Here is a 24,278-nt window from a genome sequence, read left to right as displayed (position 1 = left end):
TGATCACCTTTGGGATTCCAAATCGACAGATGATATTTGAGTGAACAAAATCAACCACTGCTTTCTTGGTTACAGACTTGAAAGTTTTAGCCTCAACCCACTTGGTGAAATAATCAATGGCTACCAGAATGAACATGTGCCCGTTGGATGCTACTGGCTCAATTGGTCCAATGACATCCATGCCCCAAGCAACGAAGGGTCATGGTGCTGACATTGTGTGCAATTCCATTGGTGGAGAATGAATCAAATCTCCGTGTATCTGGCACTGATGACATTTGCGCACAAAACTGATACAATCTCGCTCCATGGTGAGCCAATAATAACCTGCTCAGATAATTTTTTTCGCCAACACATATCCGTTCATATGTGGTCCGTAGACTCCCGAATGTACCTCGGACATGACAGTCGTAGCTTGTCTAGCATCTATGCATCTTAACAATCCAAGGTCTGGTGTTCTTTCATACAAAACTCCTCCACTGAAGACAAATCCACTTGCCAACCGTCGAATTGTTCTCTTTTGATTCCCCATGGCTTGCACCGGATATACCCCCATTCTGATGTACTCCCTGATATCATGGAACCATAGTTCACCATCAAGCTTCTTCCACCATGTTACAGTAAGCATGCTGATCTCGGACTTGAATATGTAGAGGATCGACATAAGCTTTGTCCGGATGGTGCAACATTGATTCCAAGGTAGCCAAAGCATCGGCCACCTCATTATGGACCCTTGGAATATGCCTGAACTCTACTGATCGAAACCGTTGACAAAGATCAGGCAAACATTGTCGGTATGGTATGAGCTTTAAATCACATGTTTCCCATTCTCCTTGAATCTGGTGCACCAGAAGATCCGAGTCTCCCAAGACCAAGACTTCCTGGACATCCCTGTTTGCAGCTAGCCTTAAACCCAAAATGCATGCCTCATACTCAGCCATATTATTGGTACAATAGAAACGAAGTTGAGCCGTAACAGGATAGTGATGCCCTATTTCAGAAATAAGCACAACTCTTATTCCAACTCCTTTCATGTTGGCAGCCCCATCAAAGAAAAGTTTCCAACCTGGTTTTTCAATCTACTCCAGTTTGTCGATATGCATCACCTCTTCATCGGGAAAATAAGTTCTCAATGGCTCGTACTCTTCATCGACCGGGTTCTCGGCCAAATGATCGGCCAATGCTTGGGATTTCATCGCGGTCCGAGTCACATAGATGATGTCAAACTCCATGAGCAAAATCTACCACTTCGCAAGTCTTCCTATGGGCATAGGCTTTTGAAAGATATACTTCAACAGATCCAAGCGCGAAATGAGGTAAGTAGTGTAGGATGACAAATAATGTTTCAATTTTTGTGCTACCCAAGTTAGGGCGCAACATGTCCTTTCCAGGTGAGTGTACTTAACCTCATAAGCCGTGAACTTCTTGCTAATATAGTAGATGGACTGTTCCTTCCAGCCAGTGATGTCATGCTGACCCAATACACAACCAAATGAATTTTCCAGGACTGTCAAGTAAAGAATCAAAGGTCTCCCTGGTTCTGGTGGAACCATCACAGGTGGGTTTGACAAATATCCTTTTATCTTATCAAATGCTTCTTGACACTCATCAGTCCACTTGACCGCAACATCCTTCTTCAGCAACTTGAAAATAGGCTCACAAGTTATCGTGAGCTGAGCAATAAACCTGCTGATGTAGTTCAACCTCCCTAACAGACTCATCACCTCAATCTTGTTCCTCGGAGGCGGCAATTCTTGGATAGATTTGATCTTTGATGGGTCCAACTCAATGCCTCGACGACTGACTATGAATCCCAACAATTTTCTGGATGGAACACCAAATGCGCACTTGGCAGGGTTAAGTTTGAGGTTTTACCTGCGAAGCCTCTAGAAATATTTCCTCAAATCTCCGACGTGGTCGGCCTGCTGCTTCAACTTTATGATTACATCATCTACGTATACCTCAATCTCCTTGTGTATCATATCATGGAACACAGTAGTCATTGCCCTCATGTAAGTTGCCCCAGCGTTTTTCAAACCAAATGGCATTACTCGGTAGCAATAAGTTCCCCATGGCGTGATGAATTCCGCCTTTTCCGCATCTTCTTCATCCATTAAAATCTGATGATACCATGTATAGCAATCCACAAAAGATCCAATTTCACGCTTGGCGCAATTATCTATCAAAATATGGATATTGGGTAGTGGGAAATTATCCTTTGGACTTGCTTTGTTGAGATTGTGGTAATCAACACATACTTTGATCTTGCCGTCCTTCTTTGGTACTGGCACAACATTAGCTAACCAAATGGGATATCGTGTGACCCGAATGACCTTTGCGTCTAACTGCTTGGTGATTTCTTCCTTAATCTTCACACTCATATCAGTTTTGAACTTTCTCAATTTTTGCTTGACAGGAGGGAATGCCGGGTTAGTGGGTAATTTGTGGACCACCAAATCAGTGCTCAAACCTGGCATGTCATCATATGACCATGCAAAATATCTTTGTATTCAATCAGTGCTTTAATTATCTCTTCCCTGATCTTTGGTTCAAGGTGGACGCTTATTTTAGTGTCTCTGATATTATCTGCGTCCCCTAAATTGATGGTTTCTGTATCATTCAGGTTGGGTTTGAGTCTTCCTTCAAAGTGATTTAATTCCTTACTAATCTCTTCAAAAGTCTCATCCTCATCATATTCTGATTCGTCATCACATTCTACTTCTTGAATTATTATTTCAAAATCAGATTGATGTTTAAGACTGGGCTGAGGATTCCTCATGCATACCATGTCATTAGAACCAACGTAAAAAGAACTGTATAGAAAAGAAAAGAAAAACAAAACGGAAAACCATCAGGAATGATGAAGAAAGGGAGATTTCATTTCATTGAATGATAAAAGATAACAAGGTTTGCACACTCAAACAGACTGAAAGATAACAATCTGGATTACAACCCTGGAATAACCCAGACAAACTGAAGGAAAATCAAAATAAACTACCAAAACTCCTTCCGAGTGGGGAGAGGAGTAGCCTTCCAATTGTTAAGCTTTGTTTTTGGCCGGACAAATTGCACTTTCGCGTTGCTAGAACCTTCTCCAATTTCCACCATGTTTACATCATCAAACAATTTCTCGAATTTTTCAATTAATTCCTTGTCAGGATCAATCACAGAACTGGGAATTGTTGTTATTGGGCGACTTCTGGTATCAGAATTGACAAATGATCTAGAAATACGTGGGACTGGCTTTGGAAGGACCCACACCTTCTGTTTCAATTTCTTGGCTCTTTTTATGTCTGCGGCTATGGGCTTGAATCCCAGGCCAAATGTTCCCAAGTTTTTAGGGAGGGACACCGGCTGTATGATACCTTGCAGAGATGAACCCAAACCTTTGCTTGGTACAAAACCATTCTTCAACATTTCAAAGGCCACCCTGACTGATGCGGCGGTTATCTTCGGATTTGGAATGTGTTTCCCCTCTGGAACTTTCTCGACCAACATCGTGTCAAAAACCTTGTAGACCCACGACCCCTTGTCATCTTCCATTTCAATGAACGACACAACGGTATTGCTATGAGCGCACAAATTATCTTTGTCGTGCACAACTATTTCCTGTCTATCCCATTCAAATTTGACCATCTGGTGTAGTGTTGATGGGACTGCTTTAGCTGCGTGAATCCATGGTCGACCTAACAGCAGATTGTAGGAAACAACTATGTCTAGCACCTGGAACTCCATTGTGAACTCAGCTGGCCCTATTGTTAGTTGTAGCACTATATCCCCAACTGAATCTTTGCCTCCGCCATCAAATCCCCGCACACAGATATTGTTCTTACGAATCCTCTCCTTTTCTACTTTCAACTTGCTCAGAGTGGAGAGAGGGCAAATGTTCGCATTGGAACCATTATCGACCAATACCCGGGTAACCATGGAGTCCTCACATTTCACAGTAAGGTAAAGAGCTCTGTTGTGCTCAGTACCTTCTACAGACAATTCCTTGTCAGAAAAAGTGACTCTGTTCACTTCAAAGATTTTATTGGCTATCTTTTCCAGATGATCCACTGAGATTTTATCGGGAACATGAGCCTTATTCAAGATTTTCATTAAGGCTCGACGATGCTCGTCTGAGTGGATTAACAATGTCAATATTGAAATCTGAGCAGACGTCTTTTTCAATTGTTCCACGATAGAATAGTCTTGCATCTTCATCTTTCTCAAGAATTCCTCTGCATCTTCGTCAGTTACAGCTTTCTTCACTAATACTAGGTTATCTTTAGCTTTTCTTAACTCCTCGGGGGCAAAGCATCTCCCCGAACGGGTCAAACCCTAGGTCTCACAGAATTCTTCTTTAACTTCTTTCCCTTTCTAAGTCATTGTCATCCGTTCATAATTCCACGGAATAGCCCTGTTATTGACTATCGGTAACTAGGTTACTGGCTTAATAATGGCATGATCTGTGCGGGCACCCTCCAAAATTACGATAGGTCTGCTTGCCACTCCTGGCACAACCACTTTCACCCTTTCTTGTTTTTCTACCACATCACTTGAAAACCTCTTCTTAATTGCCATAGATGGTTCAATTGGCTTGACCTCACTGGACCGAATCATCATGATGGTCTGTGAAGGCTTCTTGGGCTCCCCTCCCTTATGCATTATTTCAATCATATTTGTCTCTTGGTAGGTTGGCATCAGATTTCGGTTGATATTAGGCGCCTCTAGAGCTTGAACTTCAATTCTATTAGTATCAATGAGCTCTTGGATAACACTTTTTAGGTGCCAGCACTTCTCCGTGTCATGACCCAGAGTACCAGAACAATATTTGCAACTTACAGAATAATCCAGATTTTTTGGGGGAGGATTTGGCAATTTTGACTGTATCGGCCTTAGCATGTCCAGTTGTCTTAGCCTGTGAAACAGACTAGTATATGACTCTTCTAATGGAGTAAAGGTTTTTTTTCTGCAACCTTTCATCCTTAAATGCTTGATTAGGCCGAAAACTTGGTCCAAGAGGGTTTCGGTAGGCTCGTGGTGGTGGATAAGTGTTTTGGGGAATGGGCGCACGCCATTGCGCGTGGGCAGGAGGTTGGTTGTATGTTTGGGCGTGGTGGACAGAAAAATGAGGTTCTGGTGGGGGGTAATAGTGTTGGGGTGGATTATACTGGGTGTGGGGGTAAGTTCGGTGGTGGGGTCGAGGCTGATTATATTGGTAAGATGAGCCTCAGGGTCCGAACCAAGCTCCTGAATCAATTGTCGCCATATCTTATCTCTTCTTTTTCCCAATTATTCCTCCCACGCCACCCTGAATAGCCTGAGTGGTTGCCTTAATAGCCGAATAGTTCATGATTTTATTCGACTTGAGCCCTTCTCTTACCATGCCCCCCATTTTCACCACTTCGTTGAAGGATTTGCCTACAACCGATACCAGATGACTGAAATAAGTGGGCTCTAAGGCCTGCAGGAAATAATCCACCATTTCACTTTCTTTCATCGGAGGGTCAACCCTCGCTGCTTGCTCTCTCCAACGGAAACCATACTCTCTGAAACTTTCACTGTGCTTTTTCTCAAGTTTTGTTAAGGACAGTCGATCCGAAATGACCTCGAGATTGTACTGGAAGTGACAAGCAAATGCCTGGGTTAGATCATTCCATGTGTACCATCTTCCGTGATCTTGCCGGGTATACCATTCCAACGCTGAACCACTCAAACATTGATTGAAATATGCCATTATCAATTCATCCTTCCATCCAGCTCCCCTCATTTTGCTATAAAACCCTCTCAAGTGCGCTATTGGATCACCGTGCCCATCGTACAAATCAAACTTGGGCATCTTAAACCCTGCCGGCAATTGCACATCTGGAAACAAACATAGGTCTTTTTAAGCCACACTTACTTTACCTCCCAACCCCCGCAAGTCCCTGAATGACTGTTCTAAGCTTTTAACTTTCCTGAACATCTCCTTTTGTTCGGGATTTTTGGATGGTTTCTCAGCTTCCACAGGAAGATCGAAACGAGAAGTGTAAGAATAGGGTTACGGAGCTTTGAAAGTGGGCTCAAGGGGGTAATACTGGTTGTCATGAGCCTGGAATAAAGGCTCGCTGGAGGATCGGTGAATTGTAGCAGGTGGTGGTGCTACGAAGACAGGAGTGGCTGGTGGAGGAGGGTACGAAACTGGTTTGGGTGGTGGAGCTTGCGGGTTTGGGAGGTGGTGCCTTGGTAGTGATGGTAAATAGGAAATCCTGCAGATGAATCAATAGTAGGATGTTCCTGGGTTTGAGTCAATGGTGGGATGAAAGCAGGGTTGGCGGGGTAAGCTGGTGGTGGTTGCCCTTTTGCCCAGGCCTGGTACATTTCGGCCATCTGCTGCTTCAACTTATACATCTCTTCTTTCATCGAATTAACATCCAATTCTTCCACCTCTCTTGAAGGATCGATGCTACTCGCATCAAGTTCTTGGTTAGACATGATCAATTCGCCTTTGGACCTGGTGTTGTATGGATGCTCCGACATTTTTTAACTCAAGAGCTTGAATTACATACCTACAAGAGAGTGAATTCAAATGAATAAAATCTGAAAGTTGTAGAGTCAATACAACAACAACAACAAAATCTCTATCAACTCTTCTTCAAACCCAAGATTCAAGGCCCGAAATGTTGAAAGAAAAATTGAATGAAAACTTTCAACCTAAATTTATCTCCTCCCCCTCTCTTCTTTTTTTTCTTCTCAAATTTTCTCTTCTATTTATAGCAAAATTTTCGAAATTTTTCAGATTTTTTTAAAAATATTTTATTGTTTTATTATTTTTTAATTAAAAGAAATCTCACTTACAAATTGCTTTTATTTTTTTATAAAAACAAATCCCACCTTTCTTTACTTTTATTTTTTAAATTCCAACTTTAATTACTTTTATCTTATTAAAAATCCCACTTTTTTTATTTTTTAAAAGAGAATTCCACTTATTTAACTTTTCTTAAAAAAACAATCCACTTTCTTTTGCTTTTCTTTTAAAAATTCTACTTTCTTTTACTTTAATTTTTTTTTTAATTTTCAGATACCTTTATATTTATTTTTTAATTCCAACTTTCTTTTTCTTTTACTTTTATTTTTTTAAAATTTCCACAAAACTTTACTTTTATTTTTTTAATTTTCTACTTTCTTTTACTTTTTAAAAGAGAATTCCAAACCTAATTTTACTTTTATTTTTTTCTATTCAATACTTCCCTTTTTCTTATTTTTTAAATCACTCCTGAAAATTAAAAAAAAATTAATATTTTTCAGAATTTTCTTATTATTTAAAAAAAAAATAATAATAAAATATTAATAGTAATAATTCACCTTTTATAATTTTGTATTTTTACCCTATAATAAAAAGTGTAACAAAGCTAAAAATTGTAGGTTAAAACCCCTAAAATATTTACATAGAAGAAGTGATAAAAAATTAAATATTGTCAAAAATTAGGTGCTCACAACTACCCCTCTTTATTTGGAAATATGAAGAGTTTTCAAGCAAAGATAAGGTGAGCCATGTGACTAATTGTTTAACATATTTTTATTCAAAAGGGAAGAAATAAGGATAAGAGAAAAGAGAAAGGGTGCAACCGAGTCTTGGTTTTGGACAGCCTACATATCCCGGGTTATAGGGGAATCAGGTCGCGTGTAGTTCAAGAAGTTTTGATAGCTGGTACTACCGAAGAGCTATGATTTTGCTGTTATTGTTGTTGTTTCTGCTTACTGAACTCCTTATTATACCGTGACAAAATAAAAGAAGCCAGACTAAACTATGATATACGAATTACAAGAATCATATCTATATCTTCAAACTTGAACTTGCAGTTTCTGCTGCCCTGCTGACTTGTACTTTCTGAGTGAGATTCCTTTGTTGCTGACTTGAATTGCATTCTGAGATGCTTTCCCTTTGTTCTTCAAGCTGTCACACCTCCTTTTTACCACTCTCGGAAGGATATAAGGGAGTTTTTTCCAATCAAAGTGACAATCGAAATGAGATTATTTATTTAAGAATTAGAGTCGCCACTTGAGATAATTTATGGTGTCCCAAGTCACCGGTTTAAATACCAAATCGAGGAAAGATTGACTCTGTTTTACAGTCTGCGAACATAGAAATCCGGGTAAGGAATTCTGTTAACCCGGGAGAAGGTGTTAGGCATTCCCGAGTTCCGTGGTTCTAGCACGGTCGCTCAATTGTTATTATTAGCCTATTTATCTGATTTTAAAACATGTTTTAACCTATGGTTCAATTTTAACTTTATAACCGCTTTTATTTAATTATTTTTAGGAAAGATTTAACGTCATCTAAAACACGCCTTGAACCATGTCACATAAATACACTCGCGGTCCACGACACATTTTATCTAACGTTGTTGAGATTTGAATTTGGGTCACATAAATGCACACCCAAATTTAGGAAAGTAATTTAAGTTACGCGCCTAAAGCAACTACGCCTTTTTCAATTATTTTCCTAATATTTGAGATTGTTGTGAGGCATAATTTATGGAAATTATTGTGGAAGGAATAAAGTAAATTAGTTGTGGGAATGTTGGCCACCTTGTGACCTTATTGACGTATGGGCCACTTTCAATTTTATTATTCTTGGTTCAGGAAGAATTCTTTTGGGCCCATAATTTGCTTAAAAAAAAGTCTGGTTTAATACTTTACTCTATTCCAAATAACCGAATGGTGCAAATGCATTTTATGATACCAAACCCCAAACCTTTATCTTAAAATCCAAAAGTTCATCACAGATTCATCATGATCCCCTTAAAAGTGTTAACAAACAGAAAATAATTTTTTTAAGAAATAATTTATGCAAAAATTACGAACAGGAAAAAAGGAAGGAAGAAAAATTGAATGAAAATAAAATAATAATAAAATTAAAAAAACTCAAAAATCAGTACCTATTTACAAGTAAATTTCGCTCATATTCTTGCGGCAAAAAGAAATTATGATTTCAATTTAACAAAACTTATGACACTTTCGAAGGCTTATCATAAGAAGAACTAATTAATCAAGCTCATATATATAGCATAATAAAAGAAACTCAATCCTCTTCCCACATGTTACAAAAATCAAAGCCATATATTTATATATTTAAGAATAGAACTAAAAAAATACAATGGGGAAAAAAAACCTTAATAGCGGCTGCCGAGAAGAAAATCGAATCAAAACAACAAAAAGGGCCGATGAAACGGGGTTGTGAGCGAGAACCTCGAACGACCTTGAACCTGCTGAAAAACTCGAATCTCGGTTGAGCAGAAGACCGAACTGCTGCTCATACTTGGAAAATTTTGGGGCTGTTTTTGAGGTGTTGTTTCACTGCGTTTTTGGACTGTTTCGGGGAGCTTTAGTGGCCAGCTTTCATGGCTGTTCTTGTTGTATTTTTCAGCTATTTATTGAGGAAGAAAGACTACTTTTTTTAAGGTGAGTTTTTGGATCTAGACTATTGCATTTTTATGGAGCTTAAAAGGACAAGCTATGGCATCCATGAAAGCATTTTCATGAAATTTTTGTGAGCTACTTCCATTGGTAAAGGATGTGAGTCTTTTGGCGGAGAAAAAATGAGCTTACATGGTGAAATATGGCTATCCTAGGGAGAGAGCTAGAGGAGCTACGACTGTTTTTATCCAAAGAAGAAGAAGACACTCACCCTCTTTCTTTTTAGGTTTTTTTTTCCAGATCTGAGCCCTTTCTTTTTCTGTTTTGTTCCCCTCAGATTTTTGGCATTTTTCCTCTCTTTCTTCTGTGTGTGTATATGTTATATATAACAGAAAAAACTTAGACAGGAAAGATTCCCCCAGCTCTAATTTTTGTCCTCATTCCCCTTCCCCCATGTGCCAAAAAACGTGAATGAGAATTAAAAGGGGTGCATGTGAGTTTGTTATGGGGACTGGATAAGAAAGCATCTTTTTGCAAGTTGCACAATTTTTCTTCTTATTTTTTTTTTTTGAAAATAACATGCCCAGACTATTTTATATTTTTTTTTTCAAAATATCAACTAGCTAGGATAAGGGAAAATATTTTTGTAGTTTTTTTTTAAATAAAATGAGGTAAAGAGAGCGATACTATACCTAAACTAAATATTTATGCTAAAATATGAAAAAATCTTGGGGAGGGTCAAAAATCACATGTCTACAGGTCTTAAATTGAAAGTTGTTGTGTTCTTGAATGACACCTTGCATGCTTTAATTAATGATCTTCTATGATTGAGCATTTCCATTAATTGAACTAGTACCAGCTAAGTGAGATTGGTTATAGCTGATTCTCTTTTGCCGGGAAGTTATTATATTACTTATGTTTCCTTGCCGGGATTTCTTGTGATTGTGTGATGAACTGTGAAATGGGAGTGAGTGGTACGCCTACCACAAGATAATGAAATTGGAGCGGGTGGTACACCTACCACAAGATAATGAAATGGGAGCGGGTGGTACGCCTACCATAAGATATTATGAAATGGGAGCGGGTGGTACGTCTACCATAAGATATAATGAAATGGGAGCGGGTGGTACGCCTACCACAAGATATTATGAAATGGGAGCGGGTGGTGGTACGCCTACCACAAGATATAATAAAATAGTAGCGGGTGGTACGCCTACCACAAAATATTATGAAATGGGAGCGGGTGGTACGCCTACCACAAGATATTATGAAATGGGAGCGGGTGGTACGCCTACCACAAAATATGATGAAATAGGAACGGGTGGTAAGCCTACCACAAGATATTAGAAATGGGATCGGGTTGCACGCCTGCAACAAGATGGAAACTAAAAGTGAAAGTTGTCTTTACTTTTCTTTATCTGTGTTAGAAGTTATATTGTTAGCTTCCTTGCTATTTCTTGTTATTTTGTTTTGTCAGCTACCCCCGAAGAATGTTCCCCTTCCCCAGCTTTAATTGCTTATTACATGTTACTTTTCCGCCATATGTTATATAAATGCATAGGTTTATCTGGAGTCTGGTCCTAGCCTCGTCACTACTTCGCCGGGGTTAGGCCAGACACTTACCAGCACATGGGGTTGGTTGTGCTGATATTACACTCTGCACTGTGTGCAGATCCTAGAGCAGCTTTCAGACAGTAGTTGGAGGGCTTCCTTCAGTCCACTCGGAGACCCAAGGTAGACATGCATGCGTCCGTAGGCCATGGCGTCTCCCTCTATCTCTATTTCCTGTTTCATTTTTCATACTTCAGAAACGGTGTGCTGTTTTTTTTTCTTCAGACCTTGTATATAGTAACTCTTAGACAGTCTGTGATACTGTGACACCAGATTTTGGGGTAATTAAAGTTTAAAAGTTGTAATAGACGTAGTTTTAAGTTTTATAACTGTTGACTTCCGCTTATTTACTTAAAATTCCGTTGTTATCATATTATCGCCTCGTGTTTGTTAAAATGAAACAATATGAAAGTGTAGTAGGTAGTTAAGGTTTGGCTTGCCTAGCTCCCATTAGTAGGCGCCATCACGACTCCCGAGGGTGGAAAATCTGGGTCATGACAGTAATTGTCCAATTAAAGGCATTGAATTCAATTCCTCTTCTGTAGGAATTATATCCAATACCCTAAAGTCGCGATATCTCTATTTAATACATAAAAGTATATTAGGAGAAAAAAACTAATACATCAACATATTAACACAAAGACAAAAAAAAATTAACTTACTTCGTGAGTACTGAACATATGATAAAGTTCGGGAAATTTAGGCTCTCCCACACATACATAACGTAACATCCTGGGGACCTGAGGGGTATCAAGGTACTCATCCTCTCTTATATACTTCTCCCGAACATCTGGAAAGCGCTCATAGAACCAAGCACATAACGGATATGGAAATCCACCAAGTTTATACTCAGTTGTATGTAATTTGTTCTGCTTGTCCAATGCATGTTTCAGTGAATAAATGAGCTTCTCATAAGTCAAATTACCCCAAGGATATTCATCACAAACCTTATCATCTTCAATAATAGATGCATACTCCTCCATCACAGATGACTCGGTATTTTTTCCAAACAAAATAGACTCTACAACAAGAACTTCCATAAGCTTAACAACATTATCATCATCACTCTCGCATACGTGTACGTGATTCACACCATTATTTGGAATTTCTTTGCGAGTCATAAAATTTAGAATATCCTTCAAAGTCACACCTTTGGACTTACCAAAATAGCGCTTCAGAATATTGCTCTCTCGATTAATTGGTTTTTCAATATTATGTGTTGTGATCCGCAAACCACACAAAATGTGAAAGTCTTCAAGGGTGAAGGAAACATCATGGCCAAAAATTTTGAAACTAATGAAGTTTCGATCATTCGTGAATATTCGAGAAAGACACAGATAATGAACCAACTTCATGCTGCATTTGAAATTCTCCATAGCCATAATGTATCGAAATGTACCATTATTAAGCTTATCCCGTTGTGTAGGAGTCAAGAAAGTTGCAATTAATTTCTTCAAATCATGGTTCCCCTTCCAGTAACCCTTAGAGTTAAACCAATCTCCAAACTCAAAATATCTTTGCCCTGGTCTTGTAGGTGGAGGAGCAGGGACATAAGGACCTGGGGGTATTATAGGTTGTTTAGGTGTTTTAGGTGCTTTGCCTACTTTAGCTGCATTAGGATCTTTAGGTGTTTTAGGAGCCATCTGTTCAAAAAAAGTAAAAGATACAAAAAAATAATATCAGGACATTATCAAAAAGATCAGTTAAAACTTCAATACCTAAGAAGGCTGAAGTTCGACAGTTACAAAGACAAAAACTTCAGCCCTAGAGCTGAAGTTCGACAGTTACAAAACAAAAACTTCAGCTCTAGAGCTGAAATTCACCAGTAACAAACACAAAAACTTCAGCTCCTAAAGTTGGACTTCACCAGTTACAAACACAAAACTTCAGCTCCTAAAGCTGAACTTCACCAGTTACAAGCACCAAACATTCAGCAAAAAAATATGTTGTAGTTTTTACGAAAAACACAAATTCAAATCCAAAAATAATGCCAAAACATGAAAAAAACTTCCGCTCCTATTTAAGGTATCATTGAACTATTATAAACTTCACACTTTAATAGTATCATCTATTTAACTCTCAAAATTTTTAAAAATTTGGACGTCTAATCACAGAAGAATTTATAGAATTTTCATCAACAACATAAATACTCGTTCAAAAAACCTAAAAACACAATCGTAACAGTAAAACTAATACACTTATCAAACTAAACCCTAAGAAAATATTTTATCCTAAATACATGACTATCAAAATTAAAACCAGAAATTAAATCGTAAAATAAAACCTAGAAAGTTAATGCAATGTACTTGTGATTAAATCGTAATATGGGAACAACAACGACTAGCAGTTGAAAAATCAAAACAACGACTAGCAGTTGAAAAATCAAAACAACGACGAAAACCGTTTGATTTAAGAGAAGAACAAATCAAAAAATGCGAATAACGGGAGAGAGAGATAGAGACAGTAGAGGACTAGCGTCTACTTGGAGAGAAAGTAGTCTTTTAATAAAGAAGGGCAAAATAGTCTTTTCAAATGGCTTTTAACAAAAAAACGGGTACGGGTGCAAACAGAAAGACAAAGCGGCTACAGATTAAAAAGGGGCGCCAAAATAGAGCGCCCCATGCAATTTTTACCACTATTTTGAAGACAATGTGACATGCTTTACATTGTACTTTTGAAACGTTGTCATCAAAGGTCTGTATAGTATTTCAGTTTTTAAAAGAGAAAAAATTTCTTACTTTTAAAATGTCCTATAAGATATAACGGGTTAAGCAGACTGTACTTGTATATTAAAAGGGAAAAAAGTACGTATTATTGGACACCAAATCAAGATTGGATCCTTGTAGTCCAAATTGTCACGACCCTCTATAAAACCGAACCGGTTGTGATGACGCCTATCGAGAAACTAGGCCAGCCGACACAAGCCCCAAATCCAACCAGTATTTCATAAAAGTCATTTTAAAACTATTAATTAACAAAAATCTCATAACATAAGTCTAAATAACTAGTGCGGAAAATAACACAAGCCCGACATCGGGGTGTCACAAGTCACGAGCAACTACAAGGTCTGTCTAAATACAATAAGGATATCAAAGTTCGGAAATGAAGATACTAAGAACAGTCTGAGTAAGGTAAGAAGGAGAAGTGCAGGGCTGCGAACGCCAAGCAGCTACCTTGCCGACTCCGAAAATTTGCTGGAAGAACGATCAGCACCCACTATCGCAACCCGCAACCCCTAGATCTGCACACAAGGTGAAGGGAGTAATGTGAGTACGCCAACTCAGTAAGTAACAAAAGTAAATGAAAGCTGAGCAGTAAGAAAACAGATAATTTCTCGTCATAGCACTACAACAAATACAGTACAATTCCAAAACAGTACAGAAATCAATTATCTCGTAAATCAAACTCTGTTTCAGTAAAAAAACCCTTTTCTTTTAAAAATATCTTTCAATAGTTTCAAACAAGTGAGTAAAAAAATGATAGTAACGTAAACAGCCCCTCGAGCAAGACATGTACCATAAACCGACCCTCGGGCAAAATATCAACAAAACCAACCCCTCGAGCAAAATATCAACAGAACCAGCCCCTCGGGCAAAATATCAATAGAACCAGCCCCTCGGGCTACCTCACAATCACTCGTAATCGGCCCTCGAGCAACAACATGAATCAAGATCAGCCCCTAGGGCAACATCACATCACTCACACTGGGTACTCGCGCTCACTGGGGGTGTTCAGACTCCAGAGGGGCTCCTACAGCCCAAGCGCTATAACAAGTCATCTTGTGGCATAATAAATCAGGCCCTCGGCCTCTCATATATCACAAATCAGTACAACATGCTGCGGCGCGTAGCCCGATCCCATGATATCCTCACAAGTCACAACACAGGCCCTCAGCCTCTCTCAGTCAGAAACCTCTCAAGCCACTCGGGCTAACAATAAAACAGGGTGCTCAACCCACAATACCATTTATAGTATCAAAACGGAGTAAATAATACCGAGTTATGAAATCAGTAAAACACAGCATGACTGAGTACAGATATTAAATCAAAACTGTAAGGAATAGTAGTAAAAATCCCCTAAAGGTCCAAACAGTTGGCATGAGGTCCAAATATGACATTCAGTCTAAAACATAGTAATACTTTCCAAAACACAATAGTATCAAATAGTTTTCAATCAAATACACGACTTAATAGTCGTACGGGACGGACCAAGTCACAATCTCCAGTGGTGCACGACCACACGCTCCTCCTCTAGCATGTGCGCCACCTCAAAGTAGTGAAACGATGTGAAATCCGGGGTTTCATACCCTCAGGACAACATTTACGGTCATTACTTACCTCAAACCGGTCCAAACTATACCTGTTTATCGAGTGAGCTGGGACGGGTTGAACGGGAAAACCCCCAGCCCATTCGTTTATCGGGGGGGCTATTTAGTGGGCTGGGATAATGGGCGGGGGCGGGTTGGGAATTTTCGGGTTATTTAGGGCCCATTCGGGTTCGGGCTAAACGGGTTCGGGTGGGCCGGGCTATTATTTTTTTTAGTTAAATTTTATTTTTTTTATTCAATGTTATTGATACTTAAGTGTTTGCAAACTTTTAAGGCTTAGAATTAAACTTTGAAGTTTAAACTTTAAAGTTTTAAATTTGAAATTTGTATTTTAAAATTATAAAATTAAAATTAGAAAGTAAGTGGCTACAAAAATTATTTAATAAGACCAATAGGCAAATTATTTACAAAATTGAAGTTTGCATTTAACAAGTAAATTAACGAAAAAAGAGTAAAACTAAATTGTCATGCTTAATAATACTTCAAATTAATCTAACAAACTAAAACATTAAGCATAAATACGTCTAATAATTTTAAAATAACACAAGTTGTCTCAAATCAACTTAAATACGAATTTCTGGAGTACGCTCAAGACAACTCTTGATATGCCTCCTTAAAGAGCCTGTGCCACACTTTGGACGAAGATTTAAGACTAGACCACAACTCTTGCACTTTACTTTCTGAGCTTCTTCATTTTCTTCTACCACCTCAAAGTGTTCTCAAACATATGAGCGCACTCTAGAAGTACGAGACATGATTTAACTTGAAGTCTTAAAGTTTTGAATTGAGAATTTGAGTTTGAGAAATGAGAGATGAGTGAAGAAATGAAGAAGGGGGAGGTGTATTTATAGTTTTTCAAAGGGTTAATTGATAGACCGAAACTTGATAGTAGATACTTGATACCACACTTCACTTGAATACTTGATATTTGATAATAATAATTTTGTAATGGCTTAACTAAATAATTGATGAAACTTGAAATAATAAGTAATGGAGAATTTGAGATTTGAGAATTTAAGAACAATAATATCAAGAGAGAATTGAAAGAGAATTAGAGTAGTAACTAGTAAGAATTATGAGAAAAAATGAAGAAGAAGAAGAAGAAGAAGAAGAAGGGGGTTATTTATCGGTTTTAAAAGGTTAAAAATGTAATTTTTCAATGATTAGGGGTGGGAGGGCTATACTTTTAATGGGGGAGGCCGAAATGGCCATTTCTGCAAAATCTGGCCGTTCCCCAACGGTCATTTCTCAATTTGATCGTTGGCAACGGTCCAATTAATTTTAAAAAAAAATTAGCAACGGTAACCGGGCTCATAACGGGTTGCAGCCCGTTAACAACCCGTTAACGGGTCACGGGCTTAGCGGGTTCGGTGCATCGTTAAACAGAACATGTTCGTCCAAAACCCGCCCCAAACCAACCCGCACAATAAGGACAGTACCGGGCTGACTCGGGTTGAAGCGGGTTGAAAATAAGTCAGCCCGACCCGATTAACACCCATAGTCCAAACTCTAGCCCGCGATGCCTTTGCCTCTCGACTCAGCCTCCAAATGCTCCAAATCTAACCAAAATCAGTATCATAACATTAATACGCACCAAAGGAACAAAGCTCAAGCGAAAATAATCAAATTAACTCAAAAATTTCGAAATCGGCCAAACCCGACCCCTGGGCCCACGTCTCGGAATTCGATAAAAATCACATCACTAGAATCCTTATCCTCCCACGAGTCTATACATACCAAAATTACCAAAATCGGACCTCAAATGGCCTCTCAAATCCTCAATTTAAAATCTCCAATTACAAACCCTAATTCTCCAATTTTAACCCTTAAATCCCACTAATTTCATGTCTAATAAGTTAGAAATCACCATAGAATCGAGTATTGAGTTCAAAAACCTTACCTCCAAGTGTTACCCCTCTAATCCCTCTTCAATTCCTCTCAAAGAGCTCCAAGTCTGAACACAAATGGTGAAAAAATGACCAAATTTCGCGAAGGCAAGAATTTATATGTTCTGCCCAGGGGTTCCGCATTTGCGGTCCAAATATCGCATCTGCGGCCCCCGCACCTGCGACCAAACGCCCGCATCTGTGGACTCCACGTAGGGCACCTGTGCCCCAGGCCTCGCACTTGCAGGCTCGCAGGTGCGGTTAATCCTTCCGCTCCTACGAAAATCTCTGCTCTTGCGGTCCCTCTCCGCACCTGCGATAATCGCACCTGCGGTCCCCACTCCACAGGTGCGGAAACAACGGAAGCAGCAAAAATTCTACAACTTCAAATCCACTCCAAACCTTCCGTCAACCATCCCGAGGCCCTCGGTACCTCAACCAAACACGCCAACAAGTCACATATCACCATTCAAACTTGTTCCAATCTTCAGAACTCTCAAAACATCAAAACACCCTCGGATTCACGCCTAAGGATTCCAAAACTTCCGAATTCCTCAAACGACGTAAAACCTATCAAACCTCATTTGAATTACCTAAAATTTTTGCACACACGTCACAAATGACACAATGGACCTACTCAAATTTCCGGAATTCCAATCTGATCTCTATATCAAGATTTTCACTGTCGACCGGAAAACGCCAAATTTTCAATTTCGCCAATTCAAGCCTAAATCTACCACGGACCTCCAAAATACATTCTGATCACGCTCCTAAGTCCCAAATCACCTAACGAAGCTATCCGAACCATCATAATTCACATCCAAGACCTTCTACACATAAGTCAACATTCGGTTGACTTTTCCAACTTAAGCTTACTCCAAAGAGACTAAGGGGTCGTTTGGTAGGGTGCATAAGAATAATGCTGAATAGGGTGTATTAGTAATGCTGGTATTAGTTATGCTTGCATTAGTTATGCTGGTATTAGTTATGCTGACATATTTCTTATCCATTGTTTGGTTTGATGTATTAAAGTATTGCACAATTTCTAAAAGAATTGTTTGACTAAATGCCCTCAAAACTAGTCCACACTCTAACTTTTTAAAAGAAACATATGTTGAGAAATGTTTTTAAATGAAAAAAGTTTAAAAAAATTATTTTATTTGTCTACTATATTGTAAAATAAAATTAAATATTTATTTATAAAAAAGGAAATATGTTAAGTATTTATTTATTTACTAGGGATATAATTTTATTTCTCACTATTTGGATTATTTTGAACTTGCATTAATATACTAACTAGCATATTTTAATCAAGCATAAATTTTGAAGGACAATTTTGTCTTTAACTAAGCTAATGCATGCATTAAAACCCATTGCATTGCTAATACCATTGTTTTCTATGCATTAGTTATGCATAGGATAATACCAAATAGGATGTATAACTAATGCTTGCATAACTAATGCATAGGTTCAAAATGTCTACCAAACAATGTATTATTAATACACAAAGTCAATGCATGCATTAGCTTATTTAGTGCATTCTACCAAACGACCCCTAAGTGTCTCATTCCTATCTAAAACCACTCCGAACCCGAACCAACCAACCAAATATCACATAATACAACTGAACAACACATAAAGAAACAGAAATGGGGGAAACATGGCTGAAATTCATAAAACGACCGGCCGGGTCGTTACACAAATCAACAATAAAAATAAAACAGAAAACTACATATCAATCTCAAGCTAGAGAGATCAAGTATATATGAATTTTCAATATATACCCGTACCCTTTATTGTGAAGATTTATATATGCACATTTGATTTTGACTAGTTTTATACTGACTGTCAAACGCGCTGCAACTGTTATTTCGGTGATGCGTCAAATAGCATAACACCAACTGTGATCTAGTTTCTAATTAAAGGCTTCTTCTGAGGGGCTCCAATAGTTTTGCAGTTTAGTTAACAGTAGAAAAAACTCATTCTCGGACATATCATTAAAGCTGCCTCAATTGTAGCTCAGTTGACATGAAACTGAAGTTCAGTGTATGCAGTTGTGATAGTCTCTATTAATGAATTCATAATAGTACATGACATTTGATGGCTATATATTTGAAGAAAGTATTTAGTTCACGTCTCTTACAGAACTTTACACAACCATAAGCTTTGTTAGGTCTCAGATTCATCCCATTCTGCTTTTGCCGAGAGAGTTGGGATGGCTTCTCCAAGGATGATGTCTAGCTAGGTTCATATATATAAGGTTAATGCAGTTGAGCTTGATAGTATTCCCCTTTCCTTTTCCTCAGAACATCGTCAGTCACAAGCTAGTAACCTCCTTGAGTGGAACATACAAGAGTCGATGGCAGTGCACGCTCTCTTGGTATGTATTTGTATACGGGGCACTATGCTCAACAGTTTCATATTTACGGGGCTTCACGGTAAACAGGAACCTGACGCTAGAACTGGGGTTACAGTTGCATCTCTGGTTAGCTCCACTATTCTCTTAGTCCACCTAGACAAGTTTGATCAACAGAAAAATAAATTAGATTTGCAATGTTACTGACAGAATTCAAAATCCATGAAACTAAATGAATGATAGTTGGCATACTAAGAGGCTCTTTCTTTTTTCTTTTTCTTTAACACAGGGCAAGGACGTAATGAACACCCAAAATCAGCAATTAGAAGGGAACATTGGAATTAGAAGACTTAAAAGACAAAACACTCAAAGAATTAAAGTATTTCTATCCCATCAGAACAACGAAATCCCCAGTCGATAATGAACAATTAGAAGATAACATCAAGAGCTAAAAAGTATTAAGTTCCAGTTGATAATGCTGAAAATCAAACCATTGAACTAAGTATTGTATCCAGAATCCAGCAAGAGATTCATTAACAGAAAAAATTCACCATTCAGCAAAGCAACTTCTATTTTGTTTAGGTAGAGCTTCGCAGTTTTCTTCATCAATTAAATAATATCACCAAGTTAAATTTCCACTAGATAACTGTACGACCATGTAACTTTTAAAATGAAAACTTGAAGCTTTGATATAGAAGCAGTTACAAATCTCGCGACAGATGAATGATACTAATAACAATCAATAAACATGTAGAAAACAGACAGATTCTACCATATCAGTGGGTTCAAGTCCCACTTTTCCTTCGTAAAAGATCTATGAACAAACATAACAAAATCATCAAGTCACATTTGCAGTGCAACCGAGAGATGCCCTGCCATCTAGGGACTGAGCAAATCCATATGTTTGCACCAGAAATTTGCCTTGATCCGTATGTTGTTACCACAGTTACATGGAGTTAACAAATATTTGAAAATGATATTATGCTAACTGATGAAACTACGAGGGAGTCAATCATAAGTTGGAATTAGGGAGAAATACTCCAGACAACAAGTGTTTTAAAACAAGCAGAAGTAAGACAGGATATATATAAAAACAAGTTTAGCCCACATGAATAGAACGAAGGTAAAGTGACACCAGATGAGATTAAGGCTCAATCTTCCAAGAGAATGACATGATAAATAAAGATGTAACACCAAAACTTTGAATAAGATGGCTGAATAGGAAGAGTGCTATGCTCTTATGGAAATACTATGCGATAAGAAGATAACTAACAAAGTGAAGTAAAGTTCTATACAAAGATTGTGCAACCACCAATGTCAATATCCACAAGATGAATGACATGGAAAAGTACAATGTTAAGCTGGATCTGAAGTCACGACAGATTGGATAAGACTAGAAACGACAAAATATGATATACAGCACAAGTAACACATGGGGAATAAAATAAAAGAAGATCGACCGAAATGGGCTTGGCCATCTCTCGCATAGACCTCTAAATATCCTAGTATGCAAGTGCAACAGTAAGGCAATTGAAGGTCATAAGAAGGTATAATGACAGGCTGAACCACTTGGAGGAAAGTTGTCTTAAAATACGTACAATCTCTTAAAATCAATTCGAGCTTAGGCTAAAAAAACAGAAAATAATGTAAGCAAATGATCCATTTAAGTAAAACTAACTAGTTGTTACGCCGTTGTTGCTTTTGTTGTAGTAGTAGTTGTTGTTGATATAGCTGCATTAGACTCAGTATTTGTCAAGAGAGGACTTATATGTCTGTGTCGGGATACGTGTGAGATTGAGATAATGTCTAACTTAAAGAACCCCCTAATTCACTTAACAGACAAATTATTTAGTATTGAAATAACAATAATGACCTGAAGAAAGTAGAATTGGTATAGAGAATTTGTACAGACAATTTCAACTAATATGCAATAGAGGCATTGATTTTTTTATTGACCAAGTGTAACTTTATTGATAAGATCGAGGCATTGATTCATTAAAGAAGATATACAGAAAAATCATGTATACAATTAGACATCCATTTACACTTAGGCCAACTCTTGTTCACTCAGGGAATTCTCCAAGCTCGCAGATGCCTTTCAGCAACTTCCACCCCCCTAGTTCTCTTTCGCCTTCCCCAACCCCACATTCTGGTCCCATCGTCACCCTCTACCTTCCTTACCTAGAGTCCTTCAACCCAAGCATCATCCTCTTCCCCCTCCATTACACTTTCTGATCTCCCTTCTTTGCCCTCCAAGGTCCCTGCCATCCCTCATTCTTTTTTTTTTCTTTTTGCTGCGGGAACTTATAACTTTTGGTATTGCAAGATTTGTAGATGGCAAAATTAGTAAGTCAGATATCTTACACAAACTTAGTATCTCCATGGAAATGTTAACACTTCTTATAAGCACCCCAGAATTGAAATAGTGATATCAACATAGGCCTCTTATTAACAATACATAAAGGAAGCTTTGCATACTATAGGTAACTCGCGAGCATGCTAAATTTCATTGTTTATCAGGTAAATGTTTCATTCTAACTGAGAGAGGCTTGCCCCTTTTACACTCTACGGGTGCACATGTACAAATGCTGCTATCATCGAAGAACTTCTAGTATCCATTTGTCACAATCATTTCCTAAACCTTCATGTATTTTCTGGGCAAAACAATGACGCGCGTAGAAATAAACCGGAATGAACATATTTATTTTGCAAATGCAGAAACCATTAGAAAATCATAATCTTCATGATCCAATTAAGTCTTCAAAAAAGCAGCCGATAAAATGCAAGAAAGTTAAACCAATGTAATGGTATTTTAATTGTTCTAACAAAAGAGTATCTTATAACAAACACATCAACTGTTTATTATCGATGTCAACACTTTTATCCAATGAAATAACAACTTATTTATACAATCAGTTGCAACACTTAAAAGTACTTTTCAGCACTTAATATTTATAAGCTATTTAACATTAGCTAACTCAAACGGGCTCTTAGAATATCATAATTCATGCTCCAATTAAGCCTTCAAAAAAGCAGATAAAATGCAAGAAAGAGCAACCAAAGTTAAACCTACGTTTAATGGGAAAGGAAAACCTACACAGGAAAAAAGAATTAGGAGTAATTAACTTTCAGATATCCCAAAAAACTCACCTGAGAAAACTACTACGCAAGATAGAAGATGTCATCAGTCATGAGAAGAATGTAGTGCAAAATCCTCAAAGGTGCATTCTTGAAGTCCAATTGGGGCAACCTCAATTCTCTAACTCTACAATTCCCATTTTCCTTTTCACATGGCCATCTAAAATGAACTCTGTTCAAATCCAGCTTCCTATACAGATATACAACTGAATCTTTACTGCTCTTGTTAGTCTTAAATAGTGTCCAGCCTACTCCAAGCAAAGTCTTTGTAAACCCATCCATAGAATCAATCCGAACCCCAGTTTTCCTCGAAATTAAGGAAAGGGTCGTAACATCCCAATTATTGTTACTCGAATAAAAACTGATTTCGTCAAATGGGTTGTGATTAGATTTCAAAAAAACCAACTTGAAGAACCCCTTTGAGAGATTAGCGAAAAGGCGCAAGTGGGAGAGAGAAGCAGTGGCTAAAGATGGAAAAGGGAGTGGAGCGGCGTCGTTTGATAATAAAAGGGATGAACATGAAGAAGAAGAGGAAGTTGTAGAGTGTGATACTACTGGCCATGAGAAGATGATGTGAGAAAGAGATGGGTTTGGGAAAAGATCCATACCTATGTCTCTAGCTAATGTGGCAAGTCTATATGAATCTTTTACCAATTCCTTTGTTGGAACGAAAAGCATCAATGGGATCTTGCCTGTAGTGTAAGACATGTTGTTGGTTATGGCTGCTATGTTTTCATGGTCAGTTTGATCGCAAATCTGATGAAAGGGTAAAGTAGTAAAGCGGGTAGGATTGACAATGGCATCTCCCGAAACCAATGAATGTACTAGCTTTAATGGAAGCATTCCCCTCTCTCCTCTCTCTCTCTCTCTCTCTCTCTCTGTCATTCGGTGGAGAGAAATTCTTTAAAGTAGATGGGGTCGACACCTTGTTTCTTTTTTCGCCAATTAGAAGAAGGTAGTCAAACTTAAGATTATATCAAATGGTATATTGAAAAAAAAGTTACTTGACACTTTTTACATAAAATCTAAAAAGATTTGGACAAACCTAATAAGAACTAAGACAAAAAATTTATACTATAGTTTAGTAATAGTACCTGCGTATTGCTCGAATAATATTGAAGAATATTAGTTATAAGAAATCTTAGTGTCTTGCTAAAAAAATATATTAGATAATAATATTTTAACAACATTTCAATAGTCATCTTGTTTCTCAACATAATGTACCTTGTAACAAAACCTTTAAAATAAAGAAAATAATCGTATAATCATTAAATAACTTGATTGGACACAATCTTTTTGATTATAGGTTGTTAGTTATACATATAGAAAAACTCAAATGTACCTGCATAATTTGAATACCTTGAAATTTGTGAGCTCATATGAACTGCATAATCATTATGACAAGTTTATGTTAGATCAGTCCAAGTGTAACATAATTTGTTTTACAAATTCGTCCGAAAAAGCAACTATTGTTACTCCTACACAAAAATAAATAGTAACTATCATGAGAAAAATAATCATCTTAAAATTTATATTGATTTTAATCATGATCGCAAACTTAAATCTTGTTGCTGCAAAT

General features: G+C 37.8%; 1 protein-coding gene across 1 annotated transcript; it reads right to left on the bottom strand.

Moving 5' to 3' along the window:
• Nucleotides 1-19,295: 19,295 nt before the first annotated feature.
• On the bottom strand, nt 19,296-23,641 carry LOC107787159 (uncharacterized). The gene is made up of 2 exons (XM_016608688.2): nt 22,712-23,641; nt 19,296-19,717 (listed from the first exon to the last, which is right to left on the bottom strand). Exon 1 carries the CDS (start codon nt 23,582-23,584, stop codon nt 22,724-22,726), a length of 861 nt encoding a protein of 286 aa, XP_016464174.2. The 5' UTR covers nt 23,585-23,641; the 3' UTR covers nt 19,296-19,717; nt 22,712-22,723.
• Between the last annotated feature and the right edge of the window lie 637 nt (nt 23,642-24,278).

The sequence above is a fragment of the Nicotiana tabacum genome, chromosome 11 (genome assembly GCF_000715075.1).
Source record: "Nicotiana tabacum cultivar K326 chromosome 11, ASM71507v2, whole genome shotgun sequence".
Classification (NCBI taxonomy): domain Eukaryota; kingdom Viridiplantae; phylum Streptophyta; class Magnoliopsida; order Solanales; family Solanaceae; genus Nicotiana; species Nicotiana tabacum.
Note: the sequence above shows the minus strand (reverse complement) of the source record. Positions and strands in the feature narration are given on the sequence as shown.